The sequence below is a fragment of the Vulpes lagopus genome, chromosome 23 (assembly GCF_018345385.1).
Source record: "Vulpes lagopus strain Blue_001 chromosome 23, ASM1834538v1, whole genome shotgun sequence".
NCBI classification, from domain to species: domain Eukaryota; kingdom Metazoa; phylum Chordata; class Mammalia; order Carnivora; family Canidae; genus Vulpes; species Vulpes lagopus.
Window position 1 is genome coordinate 28,244,813 of NC_054846.1, and position 25,594 is coordinate 28,270,406.

Below are 25,594 nucleotides of genomic sequence, written 5' to 3' on the forward strand. Positions count from 1 at the left end.
TGGTCACCCTTCACCGTGCCCGTACCACGTGGCCGGCCGTACCCTGCATCATCTCACATCATCTGCACGGCGACCAATCCGAAAGGGAAGGTACCACAGCCGCCTCCGTGCTAGATTAGGAGACTCCCTCTGAAAACTTAAGAAAAATCAGCCGAGAGGGCTTGACTAAGGCCAGGAGGCCGCACGGCAGGTGCGTGACACAGGCCGCCCTGGCTCAGCCGCCCCGTGGTGCTGAGGCCTTGACCCGCCTCTGGGGCCTGTGAGGGTTCCACGAAATAATAACGGGAAAGCATTCTGGAAGCTGGGCCGTGTCACAGAAATGTTAAGTTATCAGCAGCCACCACAATGTTTTCTTAAGTCGTGAAACCTTTTCTCCCCCTTTTTAATTTTCTGCCAAGAAAGCCACTGGAGGGAAAAACAACTTGTGTCCTTTTGAGATTTACATCACTCCTGCAGGATTTTCGGTTGCTGGTATCGAACTCTGGCTCTTCAGGCTATGGCCCCAGCCCTCACACGGTAGGATGGAAATGAACACCACTAATCACTGCGAAAGTTTCCGAACCACTTTGGGAGAATGGACTTCGTATGAAAGACTGTCAACTGTCCCTGAGGTTTGTTTCATCGGAACATCAGCAAGTATCTATCAGATGTTTGTGGGGTACAAAGGAGCTAGCGGCGGCGCCATCCTGTGGGAAAGGGACTCGGGATGTTTCCTTGCAAACAGACCTGGGTATCAGTGTAAAGAAAAACAAAAACAAAAAAAGTCATTTAGGGGAGAACTTCAGAACCCCTGTTGGGCACTTACTGCATACCAGGTGTTGTGCGCCAGCTCTGATCTGTTCTCATACTCACCTGTCCTGGAGGGTGGGGGGCGTCACCTACGACCTCAGCTCAGCAAGCTCAGAGATGGGACTGAGCATCAAGAACCACCAAGATGTTCTCATTCTGAAGCTTTTTCAGATTTCCACAAAAATTTAGGTGGAGAGCGCCAAAGAACCCCTTAGTAGGGGTGAAATTTCAAAATGGAAACGCAACTGACACGTCACACCGCATCAGTTACAGGCGTTCCACATAAGATCACAAGTCGAGTTAACATCCGTCACCGCGCCTAGTTTAACATTTTCCCCTTTGTGATGAGTACTTTTAGGCTCTATGACTCTCTTAGCAACTCTCCAATATACCACAGAGGCTAAATGTAATTAAATTTTGATGTTCCTTTTGTGATCGTGGTTCGGCTCATAAACCTAAGTATATTATGTTTTTGCCTCCCCCTTGTTACCTTACAGCATGCCCACGTGTACGCTTCCTCCTTAAACAGATCATCAAACCCCAGAGGTGACTTTACCCAGCAGTCAGGAGGGGAGGGCACGGTTACTATGCCCCTGAGGTTTCTGAGCAGGAGTCCCTCAGGAGGGACACACGACGTCCCCATCCAGCACCGGAAATCCCAGTACCGCAAATCCTGGAGAACCTTTGCTCAGCACCAGCGCACAGGAGGCTCCCACCCCTGACCACGTTAGGTGCAACACTGAACAGTTGTAGGGCCCGGCATCCTGGTGCTGGGGCCCGCGATTTAACCCACTGAGTGCCATTTACCCCCACCTGACCGCAACTGCACACTCATCACTAGCAAAGCCAAAAACCGCTTACAAACCTTCAGAGGATCTGAGAAACTCAGGAGTTCGACCTCAGCCTCCTTGGCAGCCTCTGTGGGCACCTACCGGGCGTGGATAGACAACAAGCCTGGGGGACGTCCACTCCTGGCACAACAGGGTTAAATAAAGGGTCACTGGTGCCGCCCCACTCAGGGCAGGTTCTTAGTCATATTTCTGGTTTTCATTAATATTTCTCTCTCTAGGTAAAAACCTTATTTTTCCTCAGCCAGTTTGGACATCTATCAAAACGGACTGAATGATTAGATCAATAAATAATTAAGAAGTAAATGATAAAATTCATTATTATAAATTTATTAAAAAGTACAAGTTTTTAATTTTTATAAATTTGTAAATAAGTAAAAATTGAAAAATAAATAATTACACAGAAGAAAAGTGAAACTGTATGGTCTCAATCATTTCTCCAGGCACTTCTTGTAAAGTTTCTTTTCTTTTTAAAGATTTTATTTATTTGACAGAGAGAGAGCACAGGTAGGAGGAGCAGCAGGCAGAGGGAGAGGGAGAAGCAGGCTCCCTGCTGAGTGGGGAGCCCGATGTGGGACTTGATCCCAGGACCCTGGGATCATGACCTGAGCCAAAGACCCCATAAAGTTTCTTTTAAAACCTCTAATTTTAACCTTTAATTTTATTTTGGGTATTCAGAATATAATGTCCGAGCAGGGGCTATATGCATAAGCAAACCAAGGAGTAATTTGGGGCTGTGATAAAAATAACAAAAAGGCCCCTCCCTCCTGAAAAAGTGACTGGGAATTGAAAAGTAGTCTCAAAGAGCAGGGCTTTGATGTGTTCACATAAAGAAGGGGCGCCTGGGTGGCTTGAGCAGTGGATTTCTGCTCAGGTCATGATCTCAGGGCCGTGAGATCAAGCCTCGCATCAGGCTCCACACTCCACTTGGACTCTGCCTCTCCCTCTCCCTCCACTCCTCCCCTGGCTCACCTGTGTGCTCTCGCTCTCTCAAATAAGTAAATAAAATCTTAAAAAAAAAAAAAAAAAAGAACATCAGGAAGAACTCACATGACTATCAACTGACAGATGAACAAAATGTGGTATATTCAAACCATAGACTATCATCCAGCCATAAAAAGGAAGGACATACAGACACATGCAACTGTGAATGCCTTGTGTTAAGTGAAAGAAAGGCCATGTACATGATTGATTCCATTTCTATAAAATGTCCAGAATAGACAAACCTATAGAGACAAAAGAGTCATTCCCTAGGATTTGGAGGTGCTATGGGAGGATGACACTAAAAAGTAAGGGTTTGGGAGGAAGGGTAGGAAAATGTCCTAAAATTTACTGTGGTTTTGGATGCACCACTCTGGAAATATACTCAAAGCCACTAATTGTGTACCTCCCATGAGTCGATGGGATGGTCTGTGAATTATACCTCAATGAAGGTGTTTAAAAAAAAAAAAAAAACAGAACATGAGGAATCTTCTTCCTCCCCCAGCTTTTCTGAGATATAATTGACATATAACATCGTGAAGTTTGGGCCGCCTGGGTGGCTCAGTGGTTGAGCATCTGCCTTTGGCTCGGCATGATCCCAGGGTCTTGGGATCGAGTCCTGCCTCGGGCTTCCCATGGGGAGCCTGCTTCTCCCTCTGCCTGTCTCTCTGCTTCTCTCTGTGTATCTCTCATGAATAAATAAAATCTTTAAAACAAAACATCATGAAGTTTAAGATGTACAATATGAAGATTTGATGCATGTGTACACTGTGAAATATTTACCACCATAAGATTAGTTAACACACCCATCACCTCATGTAATTACCATTTTGCGGCGGCAGCGGCAAACAGTCTACTCTCTCGGCAGCTGACAAGTGCACAGTACGGTATTGTTAACACAGTCACTGTCCATGCCTCGCCTCTCCAGGACGGACTCATTCTGTGGCTGGAAGTTCCTACCTTTGGCCAGCACCTCCTCATTTCCCCACCCCTCAGCCCCCCGCAACCATCACTCTATCCTCTCTGTAGGAGTTCTGCTTTTTTATTTATTTTTTAAGATTTTACTTCTTTATTCATGACAGACACACAGAAAGAGGCAGAGACACAGGCAGAGGGAGAAGCAGGCTCCCTGCGGGGAGCCCGAGGCGGGACTCGATCCCGGGACCCTGGGATCATGCCCTGGGCCGAAGGCAGCCGCTCAACCGCCAAAGTCTGTGTCCCAGGTGCCCCAGATTTCTGCTTTTCTAGATCCCACACGTAAGTGAAATCATTCAGTGTTCGTCTTTCCCTTATTGCACTTCGCAGAAGGCTCTCAGGGTCTACCCGACGTGCTTGCGGGCCTCAGTGGAGGGCGCGGGTGGCGAGGCCGCAAGCCTCCTCGGGGTACACCGGGGCCTCGGCCACGGACCTCGCGCTCAGCTTCGGCCGGGGGGGCCAGCAGGGCTTTCTGGGGACAGGTCCCAGGGCCGGGGATGGAGAGGACTCCGGGAGCTGACCGCGAGGAGAAAGGAGCCTTTGGAAAGAACCGGGCCGGGCCCTGCTGGTGTGGTACAGCAGGAGAAATGGAGCAGATGTGGCTCCCTGGACAAGCTGGATCCCCCGGGACCAAGGCTGGGCATAGAGGGGGTGCAAGGTGCCAGGCGGACCCGGGTCTCCGTGTCCCCGAAGGCAGGTTCCCTCCCAGGTCTGCCCCTCCGGGGGCTCGCGGAGGACACCCAGGTAGTAGCTGCTGAGCACGTGTCACGGCTCAGGGTGGCCCAAGAACCCGACCACCGTTCCCTCACTTAATGCTCTGAGGCGGGAACTAGCACGATCGGCGCCTGGGAGCCAGGCAGACTGAGGCGCGGAGGGTGCACGTCCCCTGCGGCCACAAGCTGGCACGGGTGGCCTGGTCCCAGGGCCCGCTGGGATGGAGGGGCCGCCCAGGCACAGGAGCGCCGGGCCGCGTCTTCACCCCTTACTCCCAGCCCTGCAACGGTGTGTCGCTTCCGGTCACCTGGTGGCCTGACCCTGCTGCATGTGTCCCCGAGCTCAGGGACTTCGCCAGCGGGGCTTCTGACAACAGCCGTGCACGTCTGCCTCCCTCCACATGCGGGCTCGGTCTCCCTATTCGTCCTGTCCCACCACCAGTGTGTCACTCCCAGGGCGTCCTCCTGGGACACCTCGCCAAGGGTCCTGGCAGCAGGGACGGGGGCTCCCGAGGGAGAGACCTGCTGACACCACAGCTGGGGCCTGCACTGCCACCTCCAGGCTGGCGCCCGGGGATCGCAGGGGCCCAAGGGCTGGCGGACAGCGGGGCACCTCTCCCCCGGCTCAGGGCTGCCGGTTACCCGGACAGTTGCAGGCTTTACCGGTGAAAACAGGGGTGCCCGTGGGTGTGCGTACAGCTGAGTGCACACACCCGGCTCCTTCTCGGGCCGCGGGGCAGAAACAAGGGGCCTGTGTTACTGACGCCACGGAGCGGTGCACCCGGAGTGGGTCTCCTGGGTACGGGAGCCCTCGACTCGCAGGGCCGGGCAACGGAGGGCTGCTCGGGGAACGCCATTTACCTCCTGGGTGCCCACGTTGTTTGGGTACCCCAGGCGAGCTGCATGTCTGCAGGACCCTCACGGTAAAGAGCCCCGACCCAGGCCGGAGAGCCGAGGCTCGGAGACGCCGTCCTCCTGGCCCCAGGCCGGCGCGGCTCCACCTGAATGCGTCCCGGGGCATAACTGCGTGCGCTCCCTTGTTGGCGCTGCCAAGCTGAAAACCCCCGGAAGGCCCGACGGCCAGAGGCAGAAGCCTACAACCCCCTCCTTCCGGGAGGGCTTAACAGCCTGGATTTCCCTTGTCCGCGTGCGGAATCTGCAAAATTGGTGCTGCGTGCCTTGGCTCTGCCCTGGCACCCCAATTTTGATGTGAGGTCACACACTGGACTTCCCAGCGCTCAGGCTTCTTACCGCAGCTGCCGTCTCTCCGCAGGCTGCTCCCGGGCCTGGCAGGAGCCCCTGATAGGCGCCCTCGCCTTCCCCCCACGTGAGGCCTTCCAGGGACTGCAGGACTCCTGCCCTCCGATTTTGCAACTCCCCTTTCTGGTTCTCAGAACTGAGAAACGTCAGGGAAGGTGGTGGAGCCCCTTCCTCACGGCCCACCCCTTCCCCACCCAGCGGCCGTGGCAGGGGCAGCGCGGGGCTGCAGAGGTCAGGGTGGTGCAGACCCTTCCATAAATACCCAGTTGACTCTTTCACGAAGGCTGCCACTGGGATTAGGAGGGGTGGTTCTAGAGCCAACTGCCTGAGTTCCACTGCCACTCCCATCTCTGGGCGGCCACGTGCCCCAGTTTCCCCATCTATGAAATGGGGACTGGTCTACCACCTGCCTCATGGGATTGAATGAGGTAATCCATATAAAGCTGACAGCAGCATACCTGAGACAGCCACACATGACGAGCCCACAATACACAGCAGGAGTATTATTATTATTATTACTACTACTACTACTACTACTACTGCTGCTGCTACTTCTTTTATCATCCCATCTAAGCAAAAACAAAACCACGCACAAAATCCACTCTCTAGGGGCGCCTGGGTGGCTCAGTGGCTGAGCATCTGCTTTCAGCTCAGGCCGTGATCCCTTCCTGGGATCGAGTCCCACATCGGGGTCCCCACAGGGAGCCTGCTTCTCCCTCTGCCTCCATATCTGCCTCTCTCTGTGTGTCTCTCATGAATAAATAAAATATTTTTAAAAAATCCACCCTCTAGCCACTCCAGGGACAAATGAGTAGTCAGCATCAAACCTCCTAGAGACTGTGCGTATCTCCGCTTATTTGTCCGCAGTCCTGGGAACCAAGCTGGGGCGTATGGCAGACAGAATCACATCTGGTTTATATATCTCCACCAACGAGGGAAACATGATGTTTTATTTAGTTGGGTTCAGACAAAAAATAGACACCAGGCGTTCAGTATATCACGCCTCGCATGGCGAGTGCCTGCCATGTGCCCTGAAGTACACCTCATACACTCCGATTAATTCAGGGCTCGGGGAGCAGGGGACCTGCCCCGGGGGCAGCAGACATGAAATCTGGGTGTCCCACCCAGAAGGCCGCGGCAGCTTTGTCAGGAAGGCGGCAAGTGCAGGGGACACTACCCAGACCCCCAGCTGATCCCCTCTACTCCCCCTGGCCTCGCAGGGCAGAAAGGGAAGCAGGCAACGCAGGCTGCTGGCTCTGGGCACCTGTCACCAAGATCCCTGGGCAGGGGAGGACGGATGGACCTGCTTTGAGCACATTTGTCTCACCGCGGTAGAGACCCTAACGTAAAAGGAACCTGTGGCCAGAAGGGGCCAAGGAAAGAAGCCAACGTTTCTGAGCGCCTACAGTGTGCTATGCTTGCACAGCCACCTGCAGGCAAGACGAGCTCTGGGAACCCATTCTAAAGATGAAGAAGTCAAGGCTGCTGATGGGGAGGTTAGACCCAATTTCCTGTCCCACAGGGTTGGTTACATAATGGGAGGACCTTACAGTGGAAGACCATGTAGCTATTTTAGAGGACAATATATCGCTAATATTGCCCCATGCCTTAAAAAGAACATCACCTGCACTCATGGAATGCTTCTGTTATTTTAGCAGAATAACTATATATGTAACTATATATGTATAATATATATATAATATAATATATATATATTAAATAAAAGAAGAAAAAGTTAATCTCCAAAGATGTATAATAAAACTTAAAGATGGTAGGATTGCCAGTGATTGGTAATATTTCTTTTCACCTGTCTGCGTCTTCACGTTAAATAGCGTGCATTTAATATGCACTGGCTGTCAAAATAAGCCCCCTGCCCCACTTTTCTCCCTCTTTTCAAAAAAGAAGCAGGCTCTAAAAAGCTCACTAGTCCAACACCCCGCAGCTTGTAACTGGTGAAGCCAAGGCTTAAACCAGTTCTCTGGAGAGAGCCAGGCCGGGAGCGCTGTCACTCCCCCCACCCCACCCCCCCGCCCGCCCAGAAGAAGCAGCTGCTGGTGGTGCACAGGCTGCTGTTCAAGTCCAGCGGCCGGGACCACAGGCTCTGCATTCCAGAGCCATCGTGGCCCAACTGCGGAGAGCCTGGGAAAACCAGCTTTGTGCTCAGGAAGCAAGGTCCTTGCTCAGGAACCATCTCCAGCTCCTCCGAGGAGACTGGCCTTCCCTCAGGTCTATTCCATGGCTGGAAATAGAACTGCCTCTGTCCACCCCCCAGGGCAGAGGAGGTGCCGGGTTTGCTGGGTCACCCTGCATGATGCTCCAGGGGCCCGGGGCGGACCCACTGCAGCAGACCAGACATCAAGAGCCCACCTTGAAGTGGGTGACATTCGGGAGATAAGGGTGACTGGCAAACAGCAGGAACTGGCAGCCACATACACAGCCTGCTCGTGGCCCCTGCTGAGCCTCGGACGTGCTCCTCGGGGAGCACGGGGAGCACTGCACAGCATCTCTGAGTGTCCACAGGCCTGAGCCTGGATGGGCCAGATGTTAAACGGAACCAGCACTGTGTGAACTGACCTAGGTTCGCATCCCAATTTCTCTCCTTCTTCTGACCTTGGGAAGGGTATTGAGCTTCTACAGGCCTTGGTTTGCTCACCTCTAAAAGCAGAACAAAAATGCTGCACAGGGTAAATTTTTTTCCCCCAAAAATCAATATATGTCAGTGCCGTACTCATACAGATCCTCAAAACATGACCTCTCACCCAGGGCAACGCCACTTAGCCAGCAATGATCTAATTACATGGCATCGGGATCCCTGGGTGGCGCAGCGGTTTGGCGCCTGCCTTTGGCTCAGGGCACGATCCTGGAGACCCGGGATCGAATCCCACATCAGGCTCCCGGTGCATGGAGCCTGCTTCTCCCTCTGCCTGTGTCTCTGCCTCTCTCTCTCTCTCTCTCTGTGACTATCATAAATAAATAAAAAAAAAAAAAATTAAAAAAAAAAAATTTAATTAAAAAAAAAAATAATAATAATAATTACATGGCATCCCCACTATACCACTGTCCGCTCGTTGCGGTCTGCCTTCCAATAATCTAAATCCTTTCTTAAAAAAAAAAAAAAGATTGCATATTTTAAGCAATCTCTACACCCAGCATGGGGCTTGAACTTATGACCCTGAGATCGAGAGCTGCACGTTCCACTGACTGAGCCAGTCAGCACCCCTCAAATAATCTAAATTCCCTCTATGGGTGCCTCGCTTTGTAGCTTCCCGAGGGCTTACAGGTTAGCCCATGTAATCCCTACAACACTCTGATACCCATTTTACAGATGAGGGATGAAGTGCCAGGCTTAGTTCACAAACTAGTAAGTAGCAGAGGCGAGTCTCCGGGCCATGGTTCCCAGCCAACACCCTTGCTTCGGCTCCTCATTTTGGGTTCCCGTCCAGACCACTGTCTGACTCACTCTTTCCTGACACAAAACCTGACTGTCCTCTCTCCAAAGTTAGAACAAGTACTCACTGTAGGAGTCATGCTCCCAGTCCCTCCTCTGCAACAAGCAAGCATTCTTTCAACAACATTTCAGACGCTCTCGTATGGAAGGCTCCTTGCTAGGCTCTGAGGAACAGAAAAGGAAGTGAATCCGGCCCCTGTCCTGGAAACATGGGACTGCTGCCGATATCTGCACCCTCTCATTCCCTGCCATCAAACCCAAGGGGACATGGAGCCCCTGGGGCCACACTAAGCTCTGCTACAAACCTGTTGTGAGCAGGCCCACCTCGCACCTGCCACCCTAAGAAGCAGCTTTGAAAGGACCCCCCACCCCCATCAACAGGAGCTGCCTCTCCCTGGGACTGTCTGTCCCCTGCCTGTAGTGAGTTGTACAGTATGCACCCCCCGCCCCCAAATTCATTTCCTCCCAGAGGCTCAGAAGATGACTTTATTTAGAAACAGCATCTTGGCACATGTGGTCAGTTAAGGATGTCGGGATGGAATCATCACGGAGTTCGGGTGGGATGAAATCCGATGCCCAGAGTCCTCACGACCAAAAGAAAGGCAAGAGGGCACAGGAGGAGGGAAGCGACAGCGGGGGCTGCCGGGGAAGGCAGGGAGGGGGGCATGCTCCCCGAGAGCCTTCAAAGGGAGCATGGCCCAGCGGACGCCCGGACTTTGGACTCCTGGCCTCCGGGACCGGGAGAGGACAGCTGCTGTTGCTCTGAGCCGCCGGCTTGTGGTGCTGGTACAGCAGCCCCAGGAGGCGACTGGCTCCTGTGTCGGGGAGGGGGCAGCGAGGCCGGCGCTGCTTGGCCACCCGCGCAGCCACAGCCGCGGCGCCCAGCAGGTGAAGCCGGGCATCCTCCGTCTGAAGCTGAAGTCTGCACCGTGCATTCTTGCACACGCACACACCCACACCCGACTTCCAACTTCTAAGAATAACGTGCTGCCAGTAAAGAGCTCCAACTCGGCCTTAGAATTGGCTGCCTCCCGTGGGAGGTTTCTTTGTGGTTTGGGGGTTGCCATCGCTTTATTCCCCGGCACGGCTGCCGCAGTGGGAACCCCCCTGCCTTCCGCGCCCAGCGCCCCGGAGGGCTCCCACCCCGCACCGGGGCAACCGCGCCATCCCCAAGGCCTGCAGGCCCGGGAGCCCGTGGCCCCCAACCAGGGACCCCAGCATTCTTCACCCTCTCGGGGCCCTGGCTGCTCCTCCTGGACTGAGGCTCTGCTCTCCCTGCCGGCTCCCTTTCAACACTCGAGGGTATTTTTACGAGAGGCCTCTGGGTGCAAACCTGTTCCCCGCGCCTGCTTGGCGCGTGCCCTGCGGGCAGGGGGCGGGTGAGCCTTGGGCAGGGCCGCCGGCACCCTCTCACCCCGCCTCCGCCACCGGTTTTCTTGAAAATCCACCCCCCCTTCGGTCCTCACTTGCTGAAGCCAGACATGCGGGGTCCTTCTGGGGTCCCCCGCAGCACTGACGCTCCCAGAGGACCGACTTCCTTCCATGACGTAGAGAAGCTCGTCGGCCAGGTTCATGCTCGTCCGACCCGGGGCCACCCCTCATTCATTTGGCACCACTGCATGTCAGGGGGTGCGCGGAACTGGGAACGGTAAGGAGGACGGGCCCTCGACCCGCGGCGCTTGCACACGGGGGCAGTGAAGCGGGGAAGGGGGGGAGCGCCCAGGGGAGGCCGAGGTGTCAGGAGACGCCAGGAGGGCGGCCGGCTGCCGGGCCCAGACCGTAGCAGGGGCTTTGGAGTCTCTCCAGGAGGCTGCAGGAGGCTGGGCCGGCGCAGGCGGAGGGGTGCAGAGGGGTGCAGAGGGGTGCCCGGCCCAGGCCTGTGGGAAGGGGGTGGGCGCTTCTGGGGCTGCCAGAGGCCCGCTGGGCTCGGAGCAGGCCGCCAGCAGCTCTTCCGTTGTCATTTTGAACACCGGGGTTGGTCTCCTCTCTCTGCCTGCCCTTGGGGTGATAATCAGCAATATTAGGAATGGGGGATTCAAGTTTGGCCCCAAGGCTCTGTAGCTGGGTGATCGGCCCCCCTTCACGACCCTGAGCACAGGCCTCAGGGTCAGAAAGCTTGCTGCTCCCCGGGGGCTCCGCCCTGGACCCGCTACTGAACCTCCCTGAACCCCCGTATCCGACCTCTACTATGGGCCCATCAGCGGCTACGACGACAGGCGTTTCACATGTCAGAAAACGAGTCAATAAATGTAAAAATATCTAGCACGGCGCTGGCCCAAGACGAATCCTCCCTACAAGTGAGCTTCCTCTCCTTCTGTCACAAAGTGGGGGGTAGGAGCGGAGGTAAAGGGTTGTGAGAGCCCAGGCAGGAGGTGGGGGAGGAGAAGGCCGCCCAGAGGAGCAGCTGGGCTGGTAGGTGGGTGGTGGGCGGCATGATGCGAATGTCGGGTTTTGTCAGTTTGTCTACACAACCGCTGAATTTTCCCGCAGCTAGAAGCTGCCCAGAAGCAGGAACACTCATGCCGGCAACCAGTGTGGGCTTGGGCAACAGCCTGACGTAAGTGCCTTTGGCTAGGCCGCCGGAGCTTTGGCAGCTGAGGGCCGAGCCCAGCAGCCCCATCCACACAGTGCTGAAGGTACTCCCAAGACTCTGGGTGTTTCTTAGCAACTGCCCTATTTGGGGGAACACTGAGTAACACCGCAAAGCTAGCAAAATGGAAGCATGTGCAAGATAGTCAGCACCCCCCGAGCGACACGCGGTGCCCCCCTCCAGCCTGGCCCCACCAACACCAGCTGCTAAGTCCCGGGGCCCTGCGACCAGACCTGGAAGCCCTTCACGAGGCAGTCAGCTACCCCCAGGTCACTAGGCAGCTTCCAGGAAGGCCCTGGTGTTCCCCTCGGCCCCCAAGCAAAGGTGCAGTTGCCATCTGTTGTACTCCAGACCATATGAGCAGCTGACATGACAGAAAGGGGAAAAAAAAGACACCTAACAAACACACCAGACCCTTCACCCTCAGATCCAGGGCTGGGCACCGGGGGGCAGCGTCGAGGTACAAAAGGCTTCTGAACAGAGCCCAGGATGGATGGGTTTCCCGTAGACTTTCTCCCGTAGACTTTCACAACCAACAAAAGTCTTCTAGAAATTTCCAGGATGCAAAGGCTGGCTGGACTTTTGTTCCTTTTCCACTCCGACAGAGAATAATACATCACTTTATCTTCGTAAAATTTATTTTGGGGAGTTGGTGAACTCAGCCGGGGCCAGGCATCTTGGCCCAGGCAGGCCATCTCAGATACGAATTAACACGAACACTCTCCTGTCGTGATTGCACGCCCCATTTAAAATGAATTATCCAATTAAGTTAAGAAGGTGACGCGGTCTACTTCCAGGAACTCGCTGCCAATGATTCTGTCTTGACGGTGCGCCCCTGAACCTCTTCCAATTAAGCAAAGACTGTTCGGGACATTGTGAGGATAAGCGGGGATGTTGCTGTGGAGACCGGAGGATTTTTCATCATATCGCCATCGCAATCTCCTGATGAGAAGGGAGCTGGCAAAGCTTCCAGCCTCCCCCCGGGATGAATGCTCCCCGCCAACAACAACAAGGACAAAAGCTCTGTTGGACGGAAAAGGACGGGGATTACGTCAGCTTGCAGGTCTCCTGCAGCTAGCTGGGAGTCTGTGGCTGCAGCTTTCTCGGGGAGCTGCCCGCATGCAGGCCACAGCGGCCCCCCTCAACCCCTGCCCAGGCCCAGGGAGGGCCTGCACACCCCGACCTGAAGGTGCCACAGGGCCAGCCCAGAGACATGGGTGTGTGCTAACCCAGACGCAAAGATCAGGGCCTGAAAGGCCCGGGTGGGGACCAGAGCAGGACCCTGTCAGGGCCAAGGGCAGGGGGCCATAGTTTTATTTCTAAAATGCAAATCTGACCACAGCACCCTCCTGCTTCCAGCCCCGGCCACAAAGTTCCAACTTTTTCCCTAACGGCCACAAAGTTCCAACTTTTTCCCTGACGCGCTCTGTGCCCCGTTTCCCACTCTTCCCACCCCACGTTCCCCCTTAGTCCCTGGAGAGCCCTGGAAACTACCCCCTGGGGAAACCAAAAGGCAAACTCTCACGCCTCTGCCTGCCTGCCTTAGGCACATGCTGTTCCTTTTGTCAGTGTATCTTTTCCCAACTTGGTTCAGCCAGGTAAACCCAGTCTCATCGCTGCAGACCAGGGCAGGTGTCTTGACCTCTGGGGCCCCGCTCTCTGCCTTTACTCCCCTCCTGCCCTGTCCTGGAGGATGCTGCTATCGCAGCCAGGCTGGCACTCTGTTGTCACTGCCTGGCATGTCTGTCTCCCCAACCAGCCACTGAGCCATCTGAGGGGCAAGGGGTAGGTCTTCAAATGTATGGCTGAACCAGGGAAGAGAAAAAGCAGAGGTGAAAGAATGTCTACGAGAGCTGGGTATCTAACTAAAAACCTCCCAGAAGCTCCTCAAGAAGTAGATCCCAGCAGTGCATTATGCCCCTCACGCTTGGACCCCTGGATACAGGCAGTGCACAGGGCCACTCACTGGCACACTCTGGGCTTTGACCCCCCTTTCTCCTCTCCCTCCAAGATGAGAGGTTTAAGAACCAGGTCTGTCTGAGTTGTTAAGGAGTGAAAAAGAGTCATCGATCTCGTTAACAAAGCAGATCTCTGAAAGAGACCCTTACTACTGCATCAAGGTGTGAAGGGACTTTCTGGAAGACTCAGTTTAACCCCAAGAAAAATAAAAACAAACTGTACTCCCAAAATTCCAACCATCAGAACTACAACAAACAAAGCCATGTCCTGGGATGTACAGTGAGACTTGGGGCAACAAGCTGGCTGGGGAGCAAGATCTTGAACTGTCCAGGCACGAACTGGCTCTGCCTTCTGTGCTTCTGGGCTCAGACAGCGGCTCCTCCCTCCATCTGCATGTTTCCAAGCTGACCCGGGACCTTCAGTCTATGCCCAAGGAATGAAACATGCTGCGTCCTGGCCTGAGCAGCACTCCTTTCTTGGAATCCTACTTGGGTTTGCCCAGCAGCCTCCTCAAAAGCTGTCAGCAGGGGAAGCAGGTCTTTGCCAGCATTTCAGTGCAAACCCTTGACCCTCCAAGCCTTCCCTAAAGGCATGTGTGATGGCAATCCCCAGAAACACAGCAGGGGAAGGAACCCCAGAGGTCTCCTACCAAGGCCACCACTAAGCCAGAATCAGAGCTACCAAGGTGGGCTTTTCTTCTCACCCAGGTCCTCTATTAGAGTCGCTTGCCCTTCCAGAGTGGGGAGCCGCTGAAGGCCCAAAGACCCTGACGACTCCTTCCAAGGCCAAACTCAACTTCTTCATCTTTGCTTCCACCTCAGGGACCTAGCACCGTGCCTGGCACGTGGCAGGCCCTTCATGATGGACCTGTCATAGAATCTAGCTTCACACCTGCTACGGAGTCTAGCTGCTGTCCACGTCATGCAGTTTTCCTCCAGAAAGTGTGGCAATAAGCCATCATCTCCAAGGATCTCCCTTTGTAGTTTTGAAAATCTAAATGAAAGCCTAGCAGCATCTGAAACAGAGGCACATAGGACAAACCGAAATATGTCCCTCAAACAGGAATGTTGAAGTCCTAACCTCCCACCCCATACCCCAGACATAACTGAGTCCAGAGGAGGTTACCAGGGTAGTCCCTAATCCAGTAGAACTGGATGTGTCCTCAGAGCAGGGAAATTCTGACACAGAGATACAGAGGAGGAGCATCATGCGACAATACAGGCAGAGACTGGAGCAATGCAGGTGGAAGGTGAAGGACACCAAGGACGGACAACCCCCACCAGAGGCTCGGAGGAGGCCAGGAAGGATCTACCCAGAGTCTCAGAGGGAGCATGGCCCTGCTGACACATCGGGCTCAGACTTCTGGCCTCCACTCCTGTGAGATGATGCATTTCTGTTGCTCTAAGCCACACACTTTGTGGTTGTGACAGCCCTAAGTCACTAATACTATACCAGGCAGTGAGATTTTGATTCCAAGTTTAGCATCATCTAAAGTCACCTTTCATTATAAAAGTGATTTGTATTTGGGGAGTGTCCACCTCATTATGCTACCCAATGGCTTTCATTTCACATTCGTCAAGGGAGTGACTCCTAGGTGCCAGAGCAACAAAAGTGGGTGAACCAGAAGACCACAGTGAAGACGGTTTTGTGGGGCTACATAAACAGGCCACTGCAACGCAATGCAGGGAGCTGCACAGACACAGCTAATAGAAGGGACGAGCACTGCATGTGTCCTTAACAGGTGCCTGGCACCATGCTGAGCACCCCAAACACATGCTCACATGTAATCCTCACCCACCCCCTGAAGAGGGAAGGTGCTTTTACCATGCTTCCCTTCCCCATGGCGGTGCGGACACTCAGAGGCTGAGGGACCCCGGACTCCAGCCCGAAGAGCACTGAGTGCAAAGCCCTGGCTGGCTGGCTGCTCAGGGGGTGCAGTGAGGTCTGACACCTGCTCCAGGTGGGGGCACACAGAGAAGGGTGCCCCTCAGAGGAGCAAGGAAGCATCATTTAAATATGAAAGCACCTTAGTCATTGAGTTTCCAAACAGCCTACATATATTAAGATAGGCAGCTGGGTAAAGAACCTGCAGTCACCCATTCTCCGTCACTGAAACACATGATGGCAAAGCACTCCCAGCAGCTCGTATGTGAGGGCAGCTGTTAAACCCAGCATCTGACTTCACCCCACTTCTGGGTGTCCTTGTGTGGGAAGGTGGTACACAGGTCCCAATTTCCTTCTTCAAAGCTGTCTGAATTTTTCAAATTGGTGATGAGGAAAATATCATGAGTCAAGCCTCTGGCTAATACTTCATAGCACCTACTGTATTTTGAGCACTGTTCTCAGAACTGACCATGTGTGAACTCAGCTAACCCCCATCACCGCCCCATGGTGCAGGCTCTACTGTTATACCCATTTTAGGAAGGAAGCCGAGACCAAGAAGGATGGGGCAAAGCACTCACAGTCATGGAGCTGGATTAAAACCCAGAAGTGTAGCCTAGAGTTCATGCTGTTAACCAACTTGCTATGATGATGGATGGGGGCTGGGGGGTAGATTTTTTGAGGAATGATGATTAAAATGTCTCAGCCCCAAGCAGATACAATTAGCCCATACACTATTCTGTTCTGATGCCTTCTACAAAGTACTGCATACATTTTCCAATTTTTTCCCCTCTGTCCATGTCTAATATTCTGGAATGAGTTAAAAATATAACATACTACAACAACAACAAAAATTATATTCTCACGCTTGTCTACTCTGGCAGGAAAACTTCCTTATCAGGACACACCAAGGACGTGCAGTTTCAGCCAAGAGTGAAGAGATGATGGTGAGCACTGGACAGAAAAGCCAATGGGAGAGAAGAATGAGCTGTCCAGGTAGGGAGTCACCACATCTATGCCACATGCAGGCTCTGGATCAGTGTCCTTAGGGGATGGGAGACACGGGGATTGGACAGATGGACAGGAGGGAGGGTGGAGGAGGGGGCTGAGGAGAACTCTGGAAGGCAGAGGGTCACACCAAGAGCCAGGGGGCTGTGAGGACCACCTATGGAGCAGGATGGGGTGCACCAAAGAGTGTCCACATGGCCAGGAGCTTCACATTCACAGACTTCTCTATCTGCCTCTCAGGTTAGAGACCAAACCATATGAGCTGTCATTTTTATGGGTCAAAATGGTCAGATGTTGGCAGCTTCTTATGGTTCGATGTATACATTCAGTCACAGGGTTACATTGGCACAGTTGAAAGAAGTGTTCATCACGAGGGCACCATCAGTGAAGCACCTGACTCTGGATTTCAGCTCAGGTCACAATCTCAGAGTGGCGGGATCAAGCCCCACTTTGGGCTCTGCACTTAGCAGGAAGTCTGCTTAGGATTCCCTCTCTCCCTCTCCCTCTGCTTGCATGCTTTCTCTCTCTCTCTCTCTCTCTCTCTCTCTCAAAAATAAGTAAATGCAATGTTAAAAAAAATGTTTATCATGAAATGTAAAATCTACCATAATTTTTGTAGCCTTTGCCTTTTTCCTTCCTCCCCTCCTCCCCTCCCGCCTTTCCTTCTTCCCCTTCCTAGACTCCCCTTCATCCTCTGCCCCTCTCCCTTCCTCCCTTTGAATTTGAAACTGTATCCAGAGTCTAATGATCAAACTTACTCATCACCTGAGAGTATTTCATAAGGAAGAGTCAAATGCCTGTGTGCACAAGTATCATGGGCACGCCCACATATATTGTGTACGCACGTGTCCCGTGCACACACGCATATATATGGCATACACTCACATGTATACTGTGTACACATGGGTGTACTGTGTGTGCATGCACACTGCATACAGGCTCACATATACTGTGTGCACACACATGCATACTGTGTTATGCACACACATTTAGTGTGTATATGTACACGTATACTGTATACATGTACATTGTGCACAGGCATGTGTACACTGCACACATGTAGGGTGTGTGTACGTGGAGTACACACATGCACAGCGTGTTCATGCACACGTGTACTGTGTACATGTGAGTGTACTGTGGACACGTGGAAGGACGGACAGGAAGCGTCTTCCCCTGGTGGCCCAGCCCGCGTGACCTGCCGGACAGGAGCTGCTCCTGCCCGCACCGTGGGCACCGCTGGCTGCTCAGAGGTCACGTGGCCAAACCCCAAGCTCCACACTGGCGGGGAGGAAAGGGCCGAGTGGGCGAGGAGGCCACCTGGCCACGGGGACCTGGGGTGGGGCCGGGCGGGGGTGCAGCGCGGCTTCGCGGGTCCCAAGTGCCACCGTGGCGCTGCCCGGCCGCCTACCAGGAACCCAAGCGTTCAGGGAGCAAGGGGCTCGAATGGCCCAGAAGGCAGGGCCTTGGCTAAGAGCAGAAACTAGTGGTGGGAGGCTCGACGGCCTCCCTCGGCGTTAGTCGCTGGAGTGACAGGAGTGACAGGTCGGACGCTAAGATCTAGAAAGTCTGTGTGTCCTGCAGCGGGACGCAGGCGGGCCTCGGGGCTGCAGGTGCGGGCAGCTGGCTCCTCAAAGCCCCCGTCCTCATGCCGCAGGCCCGTCTCACGGGACACGGGCAGTGCCGCCGGGGGCCTGAGGGCACTGCCAGGCTAGAAACGTACGAAGTCTGCCCAAGGGCGAGCAGGTGCGGTCTACACAGCAAGGGGAGCCAGTTGCAGCCCATCTCCCTTCGCGCTGAACACACAGGATCCTCAGCGCCCGCGCCCAGGTCACAGGAAGAGGTCGAACAGAGTCACAGATCCCAGGCGGGCTCCTTATCTTTGACGCCTTGATTTAAAAACAATGACTTTTTTTTCTTTATTTTTTTATTTTTTTACTTTTTTTTTTCTTTAGTCTCAAAGCCAGGCTTTTAGGCAACCTGCCAACAGGCAAGAGGACTGTTTTCCTTCGGAGCCCCCCCCCCCCCCCCCCATTCCCATTGTGTAACTTAGAACCTGGAGGGAGGATGCAAGACAATAAACCATCTGCAAGTCTCTCGCACTGCAATTTGCAAGAAGTGCTTTTTGCTTCTTCGTAGGACTCTGCATTAAGCCAGGACTAATGAATTGCTACAGTAAAGGAAATTACCTTTAACATTTCAATGACATAATCATATGTAATTACGATCACATAAAGGAACACTTTATAATTAATGATGTCTCCACTTCCTGAAATGTGTAATCCCTCTGTCTTGAATTCCAAAGAGGTTGGCACAAAGGCAGGCACTAAACATAGATCGGGAACTAATATTTAAATCAGCTTTTAATTCACCTTTCAATATGAACAGCAAACCCAGAACAAAAGCTTACTCCTATCGGCGCTCCAGGTCTCTATGTCCAAGAGGCTAGCTACACAGAAACAACAGATCCACACGGAGACGGCCAAAATCACGGGCCCAAAATGATTACCTCTAAACAGCAAGGATTTTGCCCTAGCAGGCACGTTAACTGCTTTTCCAGAAAGGCATTAAAACTCACCCCAACTGTCCTTGCTTGGCAACTGTGCCGTGTTACCACTTAACAAAGCACACGGACTCCTCTCGGTGACTTAAAAAGGAAAAACCACTTTTCTTTTAATTAGGGAAGTTTCCCACAGAGGGACAAACCTCCAGGGTGGCTGCAAGCATCGTTCTAAGTACTGGACACATTTCATCTTCGTCACGACCTTTGTCACCATCCCATCGACATGGTACTACTGGGATCCCCCTGCCACTTGGAGAGATGAGGACGCCCCGCGAGGCCCTGCGCTGTTGAGTGACTTGCCCAAGCCGCCTCATTCCCAGGAGAGACCTCTGAGTGATCTACGAACCAGTTGGGTTGCACAGACTTCCTGGATCATAACGTTTGTCCTGTCGCTCCAGCAAGTAAGGATGAGGGAGGCCCTAGAGCTTCCCTAACACTAATTTCTGCTGTTAGCCAAGGTCTGCAGCAGTTATAAGGGAACACGCGAAGGGAACAAAATTTGACCCACAGGAACACCCAAAGGGCTTCCAGGAAAAAAAAAAATCCCTACAGCATGGCTTTCCCCTCCACCAGGAAAACCTGCATAAATTGCCTCCGTCTGACGTTCCTACGTTGCTTCACGGTCCACGACTATCTGCTCTGGTCGGGGAGATGTGCGGGTGGCGCCCCCACCCCAGACCGGCTCCCGGAGGGTCGAGGGTTTACCTTGTCATAATAGTATCGAAGGGCTCTGCTCAGCTTATCGTAGTTCATGTTCGTTTTGTTCTTCCGGAGGCCCCACAGTTTGGCCACTTCTTCTGCCTTGAGGAGCTTGAATTCACCATCGTTGGAGGTCCAGCAGATCAGGTGCTCGTGTTTCTGGTCCAGCAGCAACTGCAACAGGAACTGCCACAGTGTGATTGCACTCTCCATACCTGGGGGAAGGAGGCCAGGGCGTCAGCACAGGCGGCGCGGGGACCCCCGCAACCCCCCACTCCGAGCCGAGCAGTCGCTTTCGCCTCCACCCCGCAGGCCCCTCCGACTCAGGGGCCTTCTGGAGGCATCTTTGTCAACAGCCACGATGCTGAGATACAGGGAAGCCCATGAGCCCCGGAGTGCCCCCCCACCCCGCCCCGGCACCAGGACACACTTGAGGACCAGCCGCCTCCCAACCCCGGTGCCTGTGCCCACGCATCCCACCAACTCCTTGGCCGTCAACGCTGGAGCCCACGCTGGGCGCATCGGGGCAGCAGGGGTCCCTTGGTCAGCGTGACTACGTGAGGCCCAGGGAAGGGTCTCTGTCGGGTTGCTCTGTGTCCTCGCAGGACTTTGAAACCAAGCACAGCACCCAAAGGTCACAGGGGCCCAGCTGACAAAGGTTTGTGAACTGAAGGGCCGCCACTGCCACCTGACAAGCCCCTTCGCTTCCCTGGACATTTGTCCTGCTGCAGATCGAACCCACAGCCACACCTGCTTATATGGGAAAAAGCACTTTTCCCTGCTGTGAGACGATTAGGAGATACTCTCTTTTCCTTTGTCTCTGGTGTGGGCTTCGTAAGTGCTCTTCCTTCTGTCTAAATGCTGTTCCCTAGCCCTGGAGCCTGGCAAACGCCCAGTTCTCACGGAGCCTTCTTTAAGAGATTTCTCCCCCTCCCCCAGGCAGTTCCTTATCTTCAGGCATTTGAGGACTTCCACAGCAATGGGTACTGATTCTTTTTTTTTTCTTAAGATTTTATTTATTTATTCATGAGAGACAGAGAGAGAGAGAGAGAGAGAGACAGAGACAGAGACAGAGAGACAGAGAGACAGAGAGGCACAGACACAGGTGGAGGGAGAAGCAGGCTCCCTATGGGGAGCCTGATGCAGGACTCAATCCCAGGACCCCAGGATCACGCCCTGAGCTGCAGGCAGATGCTCAACCACTGAGTCACCCAGGTGCCCCCAATGGGTACTGATTCTTCTACTACTAACACACTTATTTTATCAACAGTCATTAAATTAGTAGGCGAAGGGGACTAAGGAGGGCACTTAGCATGATCCGCATTGGGTGATGCACGCAACTGCTAAATCACTGTACTGTACGCCTAAAACTAATATAACACCGCATGTTAACTATAGTGGAACTGAAATAAAATTTAAAAACTAAAAATAAATCTTGTCAACTAAGGGGAAAAAAAAGAACATCCATCACATTAGGAAAGAGTAGGGTTGGTGTCAAAAGCTTCACCTCAGGCCCCCATCACGGCTGGACACATGACGTGCCCCGGCCTTTACTCGGGGCAGGAGGGGCATGAGATCCCAGCGCTGGGTTGAGGAGGCCGGGGATGACCAGAGGGTGGAAGACTGGATTCTTCTGGCTGGATCAAGCTTCAGGGGCAAGCTGTGAGTGGGGGTGAGCCAGAGAGAACCAAGGCTCCCCAACGACAACAACAGGACACCCTGGAGGCGAGGTGCAGAGAGCTAGGTGCAGGACTCCTGGACACCTGGGAGCCAGAGTAACTTACTTGGACGACCCCTTTGTACCAATATTTGTGTCAATGCCTCACCACCTCTCAGGCACTCTTCTTACAAGGGGCAGCTCTGGGACTGACAGGTTGTTTTCCTCCCACACGGGAGAGGATGTGAACGCACCCAGCCGTCCGACAAGCATCCACGTACTTACTCCTCTTCACGTGTTTAGCCAAAAGCACACATTTTTATTATTTCTCTAAGCAACCATGGGCTATTTATTAAAGGAAAGCAGATTAGGAATGTTCTCCAAAAACCCATAAGGCAGTTTATTTATAGCTCTTTCGATCTTCGCCACGACGGCCCTCGGGGCTGTAAGACAGTCCGTCATTTCACTGGTAGATGCAAAGGGCCCTGCCTCCCCTGAGCCTTGGCGCCCGCGGGGACAGGCCCGGCTCGCAGGCCCGCTTCTTAATACGAACCACCCTTCTGATTATTTGTGGATGAGCCACAGACTTGCTTCTCGTCATTGGCACTAACAATTGTTAACAGTTGTCTCAAATTTTTTGGTGTTTTTTTGGCCAATGCTTCAGACAGTCAGCTTGAACACATCTTTGAAACTTTAAGCAGATGCTCAGGGGAACCTGCTCCGGAGGACGGAAGGCTGGGGCGCCTGGGTGGCTCAGTGGTTGAGCGTCTGCCTCTGGCTCAGGGCGTGACCCCCGGGTCCTGGGACCAAGTCCCGCATCGCTCTCGCTGCGTGGAGCCTGCTTCTCCCTCTACCTGTGTGTCTGCCTCTCTCTGTCTCTCATGAGTAAATAAAATCTTTAAAAAAAACAAATAAAAAACCCCCCACAAAGGACAGAAAGCTGCCAGTGGGTTTGGAGGCCTGGAGGGAAGGGACTGCCGGACAAAGCGGTCAGCCACCTGCACGTGAACCAACTCAAACCGTCATGTTCCATACGGGATGACAGAAACCTATTTGTGTATTTGAATGTGCTTCACACTTCCTGCTTCTACCAACCAGGCCTCCCTGGACCCTCTCGTGCTTCCTGGGATCCCAGTTCATGGCGCTCCAACCCCAAGACTTGGAACCATGTTCTCTGGCCATGACTTCAGAGGATGAGATGCCCTCAGTCTTCCACCCCTTCTCCCGTTCACGTGTCCAGGCAGCAGTGCACAGAGGGGGTGCAGTGCTTTCTTCCCACCCCACGGAAATCTGGGCTTGACCACCTGATTCATTCAGCCAATGCAAAGTTCGGAAGAAGCGATAACGGTGCTGATTCTGAGCCAAGGTCTAAGAGGCTCCACATGCTTGCACTTTTCCTCTTGTGCCCCTGTCACCGCTGGGAGGCTGCTGCCCCAAAATGAGACATGTGGAGCCAATGTGAACTCAACCCAAAGCCTGGAGCCCACAGTGTAAGGCAGGCAGCGTCCCTGAAGCCCACCGCAAGAAACATGTGTCTGGTATGTCAACGACTCGTGGGCAGTTTGTGAAGTGGCACCCTTGCAGCAAAAGTTGACTAGGACAACGTCCAATGTATTTGCTTTAGAAATTTATTTCTTTTGGGGGGTGCCAATATCTTTACACCGTAGGGCTTACATTCACAATCATGCGGCACATCCAGGCATGAAAACACATGTTGCACGATGCAGCGTGTGGGGAGTGTTGGGTGAGTGGCCGACCAGATCTTTACTTCGAGGGCCACCAGCAGGCCAAGGGACAACCTGGGTGCTATGGCCATGGGCTAAGAGAAAGGTGGCAGGAAGGAAGGAGAGAAGGAAAGACAAGGGAGATGCAAAAGGGCAGAGGCACCAATGGTGGTGGTGGGGACCTGCCTCAGGAGTCCCCCAGATTTCTGGGATATAGAAACTCAGCCAAAGGAAGGCACAGAGCTGTGAACTGGGAATCACAGAGCTACACCCTAGCCCCCAGCTGGGTGGACCCTGGAACGTTCCCCTCCTTCCCCCTCACGACTCTCACATCGAAGTGTCACAGTCATGCTACCACTGGGGACCAGAGAATTCCTTAAGAAGTGTGACTGTCACCACTCTAGGGGAGGGGACCACAGGATCAAGCCCCCCCTGCCTAAAGCACAGCAAACCCTGTGCTGGGTCCTCACTCTCCCATTCCCCAGCTCTGCTGGCCACTCCTTCCCCCTCACTGGTCTTCCAGTTCCCACGGTTGTAGAGCACACAAATCTCCACTGTTGTAAATCCCAGCTACACGCCCCCCAGAGGCGAGTCCCAGAGACCTCGCCCTGGGAGTTTACAGTCACACTTACAAACGCGTCACCCCCTTCTGCACTGGGCAGAGCTAATTCTGGGATGCAGCGGGGGCCAACGGGGCTGCAGATCCCCCCAACCCTCGGGCCACAGCCCTCCAGGTGATTAAAATGCATGAGTACATGTGGGCAACGGAGGCCACCAGCTGACGTCACAGCTCTGGTTCTCTCCATTCAAGGGCACCCACAGTGCTTCTTTTAGTTCCAATCTTAATTTATTTTAATTACGATTAAATGCAGTTAATCATCATTTACACAGTTGTCTCCACATACAATTATGCTTCACATTCTATCACCTCTCTGCCTGCTGCAAATCTTCCCCCTCTGGGTCACTGGAAAACATTCTAACATCACGACTGGGAAGCGTGCCCTTCCAACGATGACCAATACCAAACACATTCGCCAATTCCTCCAAATGACTATGTCTATCACCAGGAAAAAGCCTTAAAATGAATTCTTTTCTTAATTCTTTGACACCTAGAATCTTTAATGAAATGTTAGGTGTTAAAATGCAGGTGCGATGAAGTCCAACTCATCTGGCTACCATTATGAGGAACATGGGTAATTCAGACACCATGCCGTGGCTCATATTAAGCAAAAAGTTCAAGAAAGTTTTGATACCCGAGATTTACGTTTGACATGTTTTTATGCAAATGGAGACTTGCTTTGAGTTAAAAATATTTCATCAGCCTAACCTCCTGAGGCCACTTCCCCACAATTCCCTGCTTAAAACACAAAGAACACGTGAAAGAAATTGCTACAAATCTTTTAAAAAGATTCCCCAAATCAAACTTTTAAATAGAAAATGCTTCTCTTTCCCCTTCCCCCCGCGCAGACCTTATTTTGAACGCATACAGTTTTATCCGGTCTCGTAATGCCATTTTTTAATGCAAAAATCAACCTCTGCACTTTTACATTTAGGAGGATCGGTCCCCTTCTGAAGGCATCATCGCTCTTACAAGAAGAGGCGCCCCTCAGCATGAACACCCTCCATCCCGCCACCTGCGCAGTCTCTCCTGGAGCAAGCCAAGGAGGACAGTCACACCCTGGCCAGACCCACCTCCAGGCCACTCCAGAGAACAAGGCCACCTGCTGGTTGTCCCAGCTCCCCTCCTCCTTTGTCATTTACAGCCCAGATCTCACCACACTGGAGTTTCATGCGATATTTAAAACAGTTTGTCCAATTTGAATAACACCCATGCTTCCTTTTAAAGGAGTGAGGGGAAAAAAAATAGGTGCCCCGTGTCGACAAACCATTTTCATTAAAATTTTTACAGTGTTCTCCCTTCAACATAAATACAACTGGATATAAACTCCTCAAGGTTTGAGATTCTTATATAATGAAAAAATGAAGTTTGTGAGTTAGATTCCTCTCGTGCCCCATTCAAATTGATGATTTTACACATGACACATCTTGTTGGACGATGTCCGCATCCACGGCGAGGGGGTGGCAATGACTGAGCCATGTAAGCCCTTTTGAGTAAGATGTGTTTACAGCACTAGGCCCTATAAAGATTCCATTCTCTCCCCACTTGTTTCAACTTTTTTTTTTTTTTTGAGTGTCCACTTTATGCCAAGACACCATGGGGGTATTTGGGAGACACCAGTAAAGAGACATGGCCTCTGTCCTCAAGGAGCTCGTGTTCTGGGGGCAGAAGACAGGCCAGAGGCCCCCACCACAGGACTGTCAGGAGCACAGCACTAGGGAGAAACCTAGGGAGCCTGGCAGCAGGGGGAGCCTGGGGAGGGGGTGCATGAGCACAGGATCATCAAGGGGTCAAAGATTCCCTGTTAAAACCCCATTTCCTTGGGCAGCCCCGGTGGCCCAGCAGTTTAGCGCCGACTTCAGCCCAGGGCGTGATCCTGGAGA

The 25,594-nt window shown here is 53.1% G+C and overlaps 2 protein-coding genes across 3 annotated transcripts in view; one reads left to right on the forward strand and one right to left on the reverse strand.

Moving 5' to 3' along the window:
* The window catches only part of ELK3 (ETS transcription factor ELK3), a 64,556-nt gene that overhangs the window by 16,594 nt on the left and 22,368 nt on the right, over positions 1–25,594 (reverse strand). The window contains exon 2 of the mRNA XM_041738458.1: positions 19,718–19,926. Within this exon, the coding sequence (XP_041594392.1) occupies positions 19,718–19,924 (207 nt within the window). The 5' untranslated portion in view covers positions 19,925–19,926. The remainder of the gene's footprint in view (positions 1–19,717; positions 19,927–25,594) is intronic.
* Positions 8,627–25,040, forward strand: LOC121481245. Of its 2 annotated transcripts, XM_041738461.1 has the most exons (3): positions 9,568–10,662; positions 16,329–16,440; positions 24,646–25,040. In XM_041738461.1, the coding sequence occupies exon 1, from the start codon at positions 9,708–9,710 to the stop codon at positions 10,395–10,397; it is 690 nt and encodes a 229-aa protein (XP_041594395.1). In that variant the 5' UTR covers positions 9,568–9,707; the 3' UTR covers positions 10,398–10,662; positions 16,329–16,440; positions 24,646–25,040. The 2 variants fall into 2 exon arrangements, with proteins under 2 accessions (XP_041594394.1, XP_041594395.1); XM_041738460.1 differs by lacking the exons at positions 16,329–16,440; positions 24,646–25,040 and adding an exon at positions 11,505–12,623 and having other exon boundaries at positions 8,627–10,662.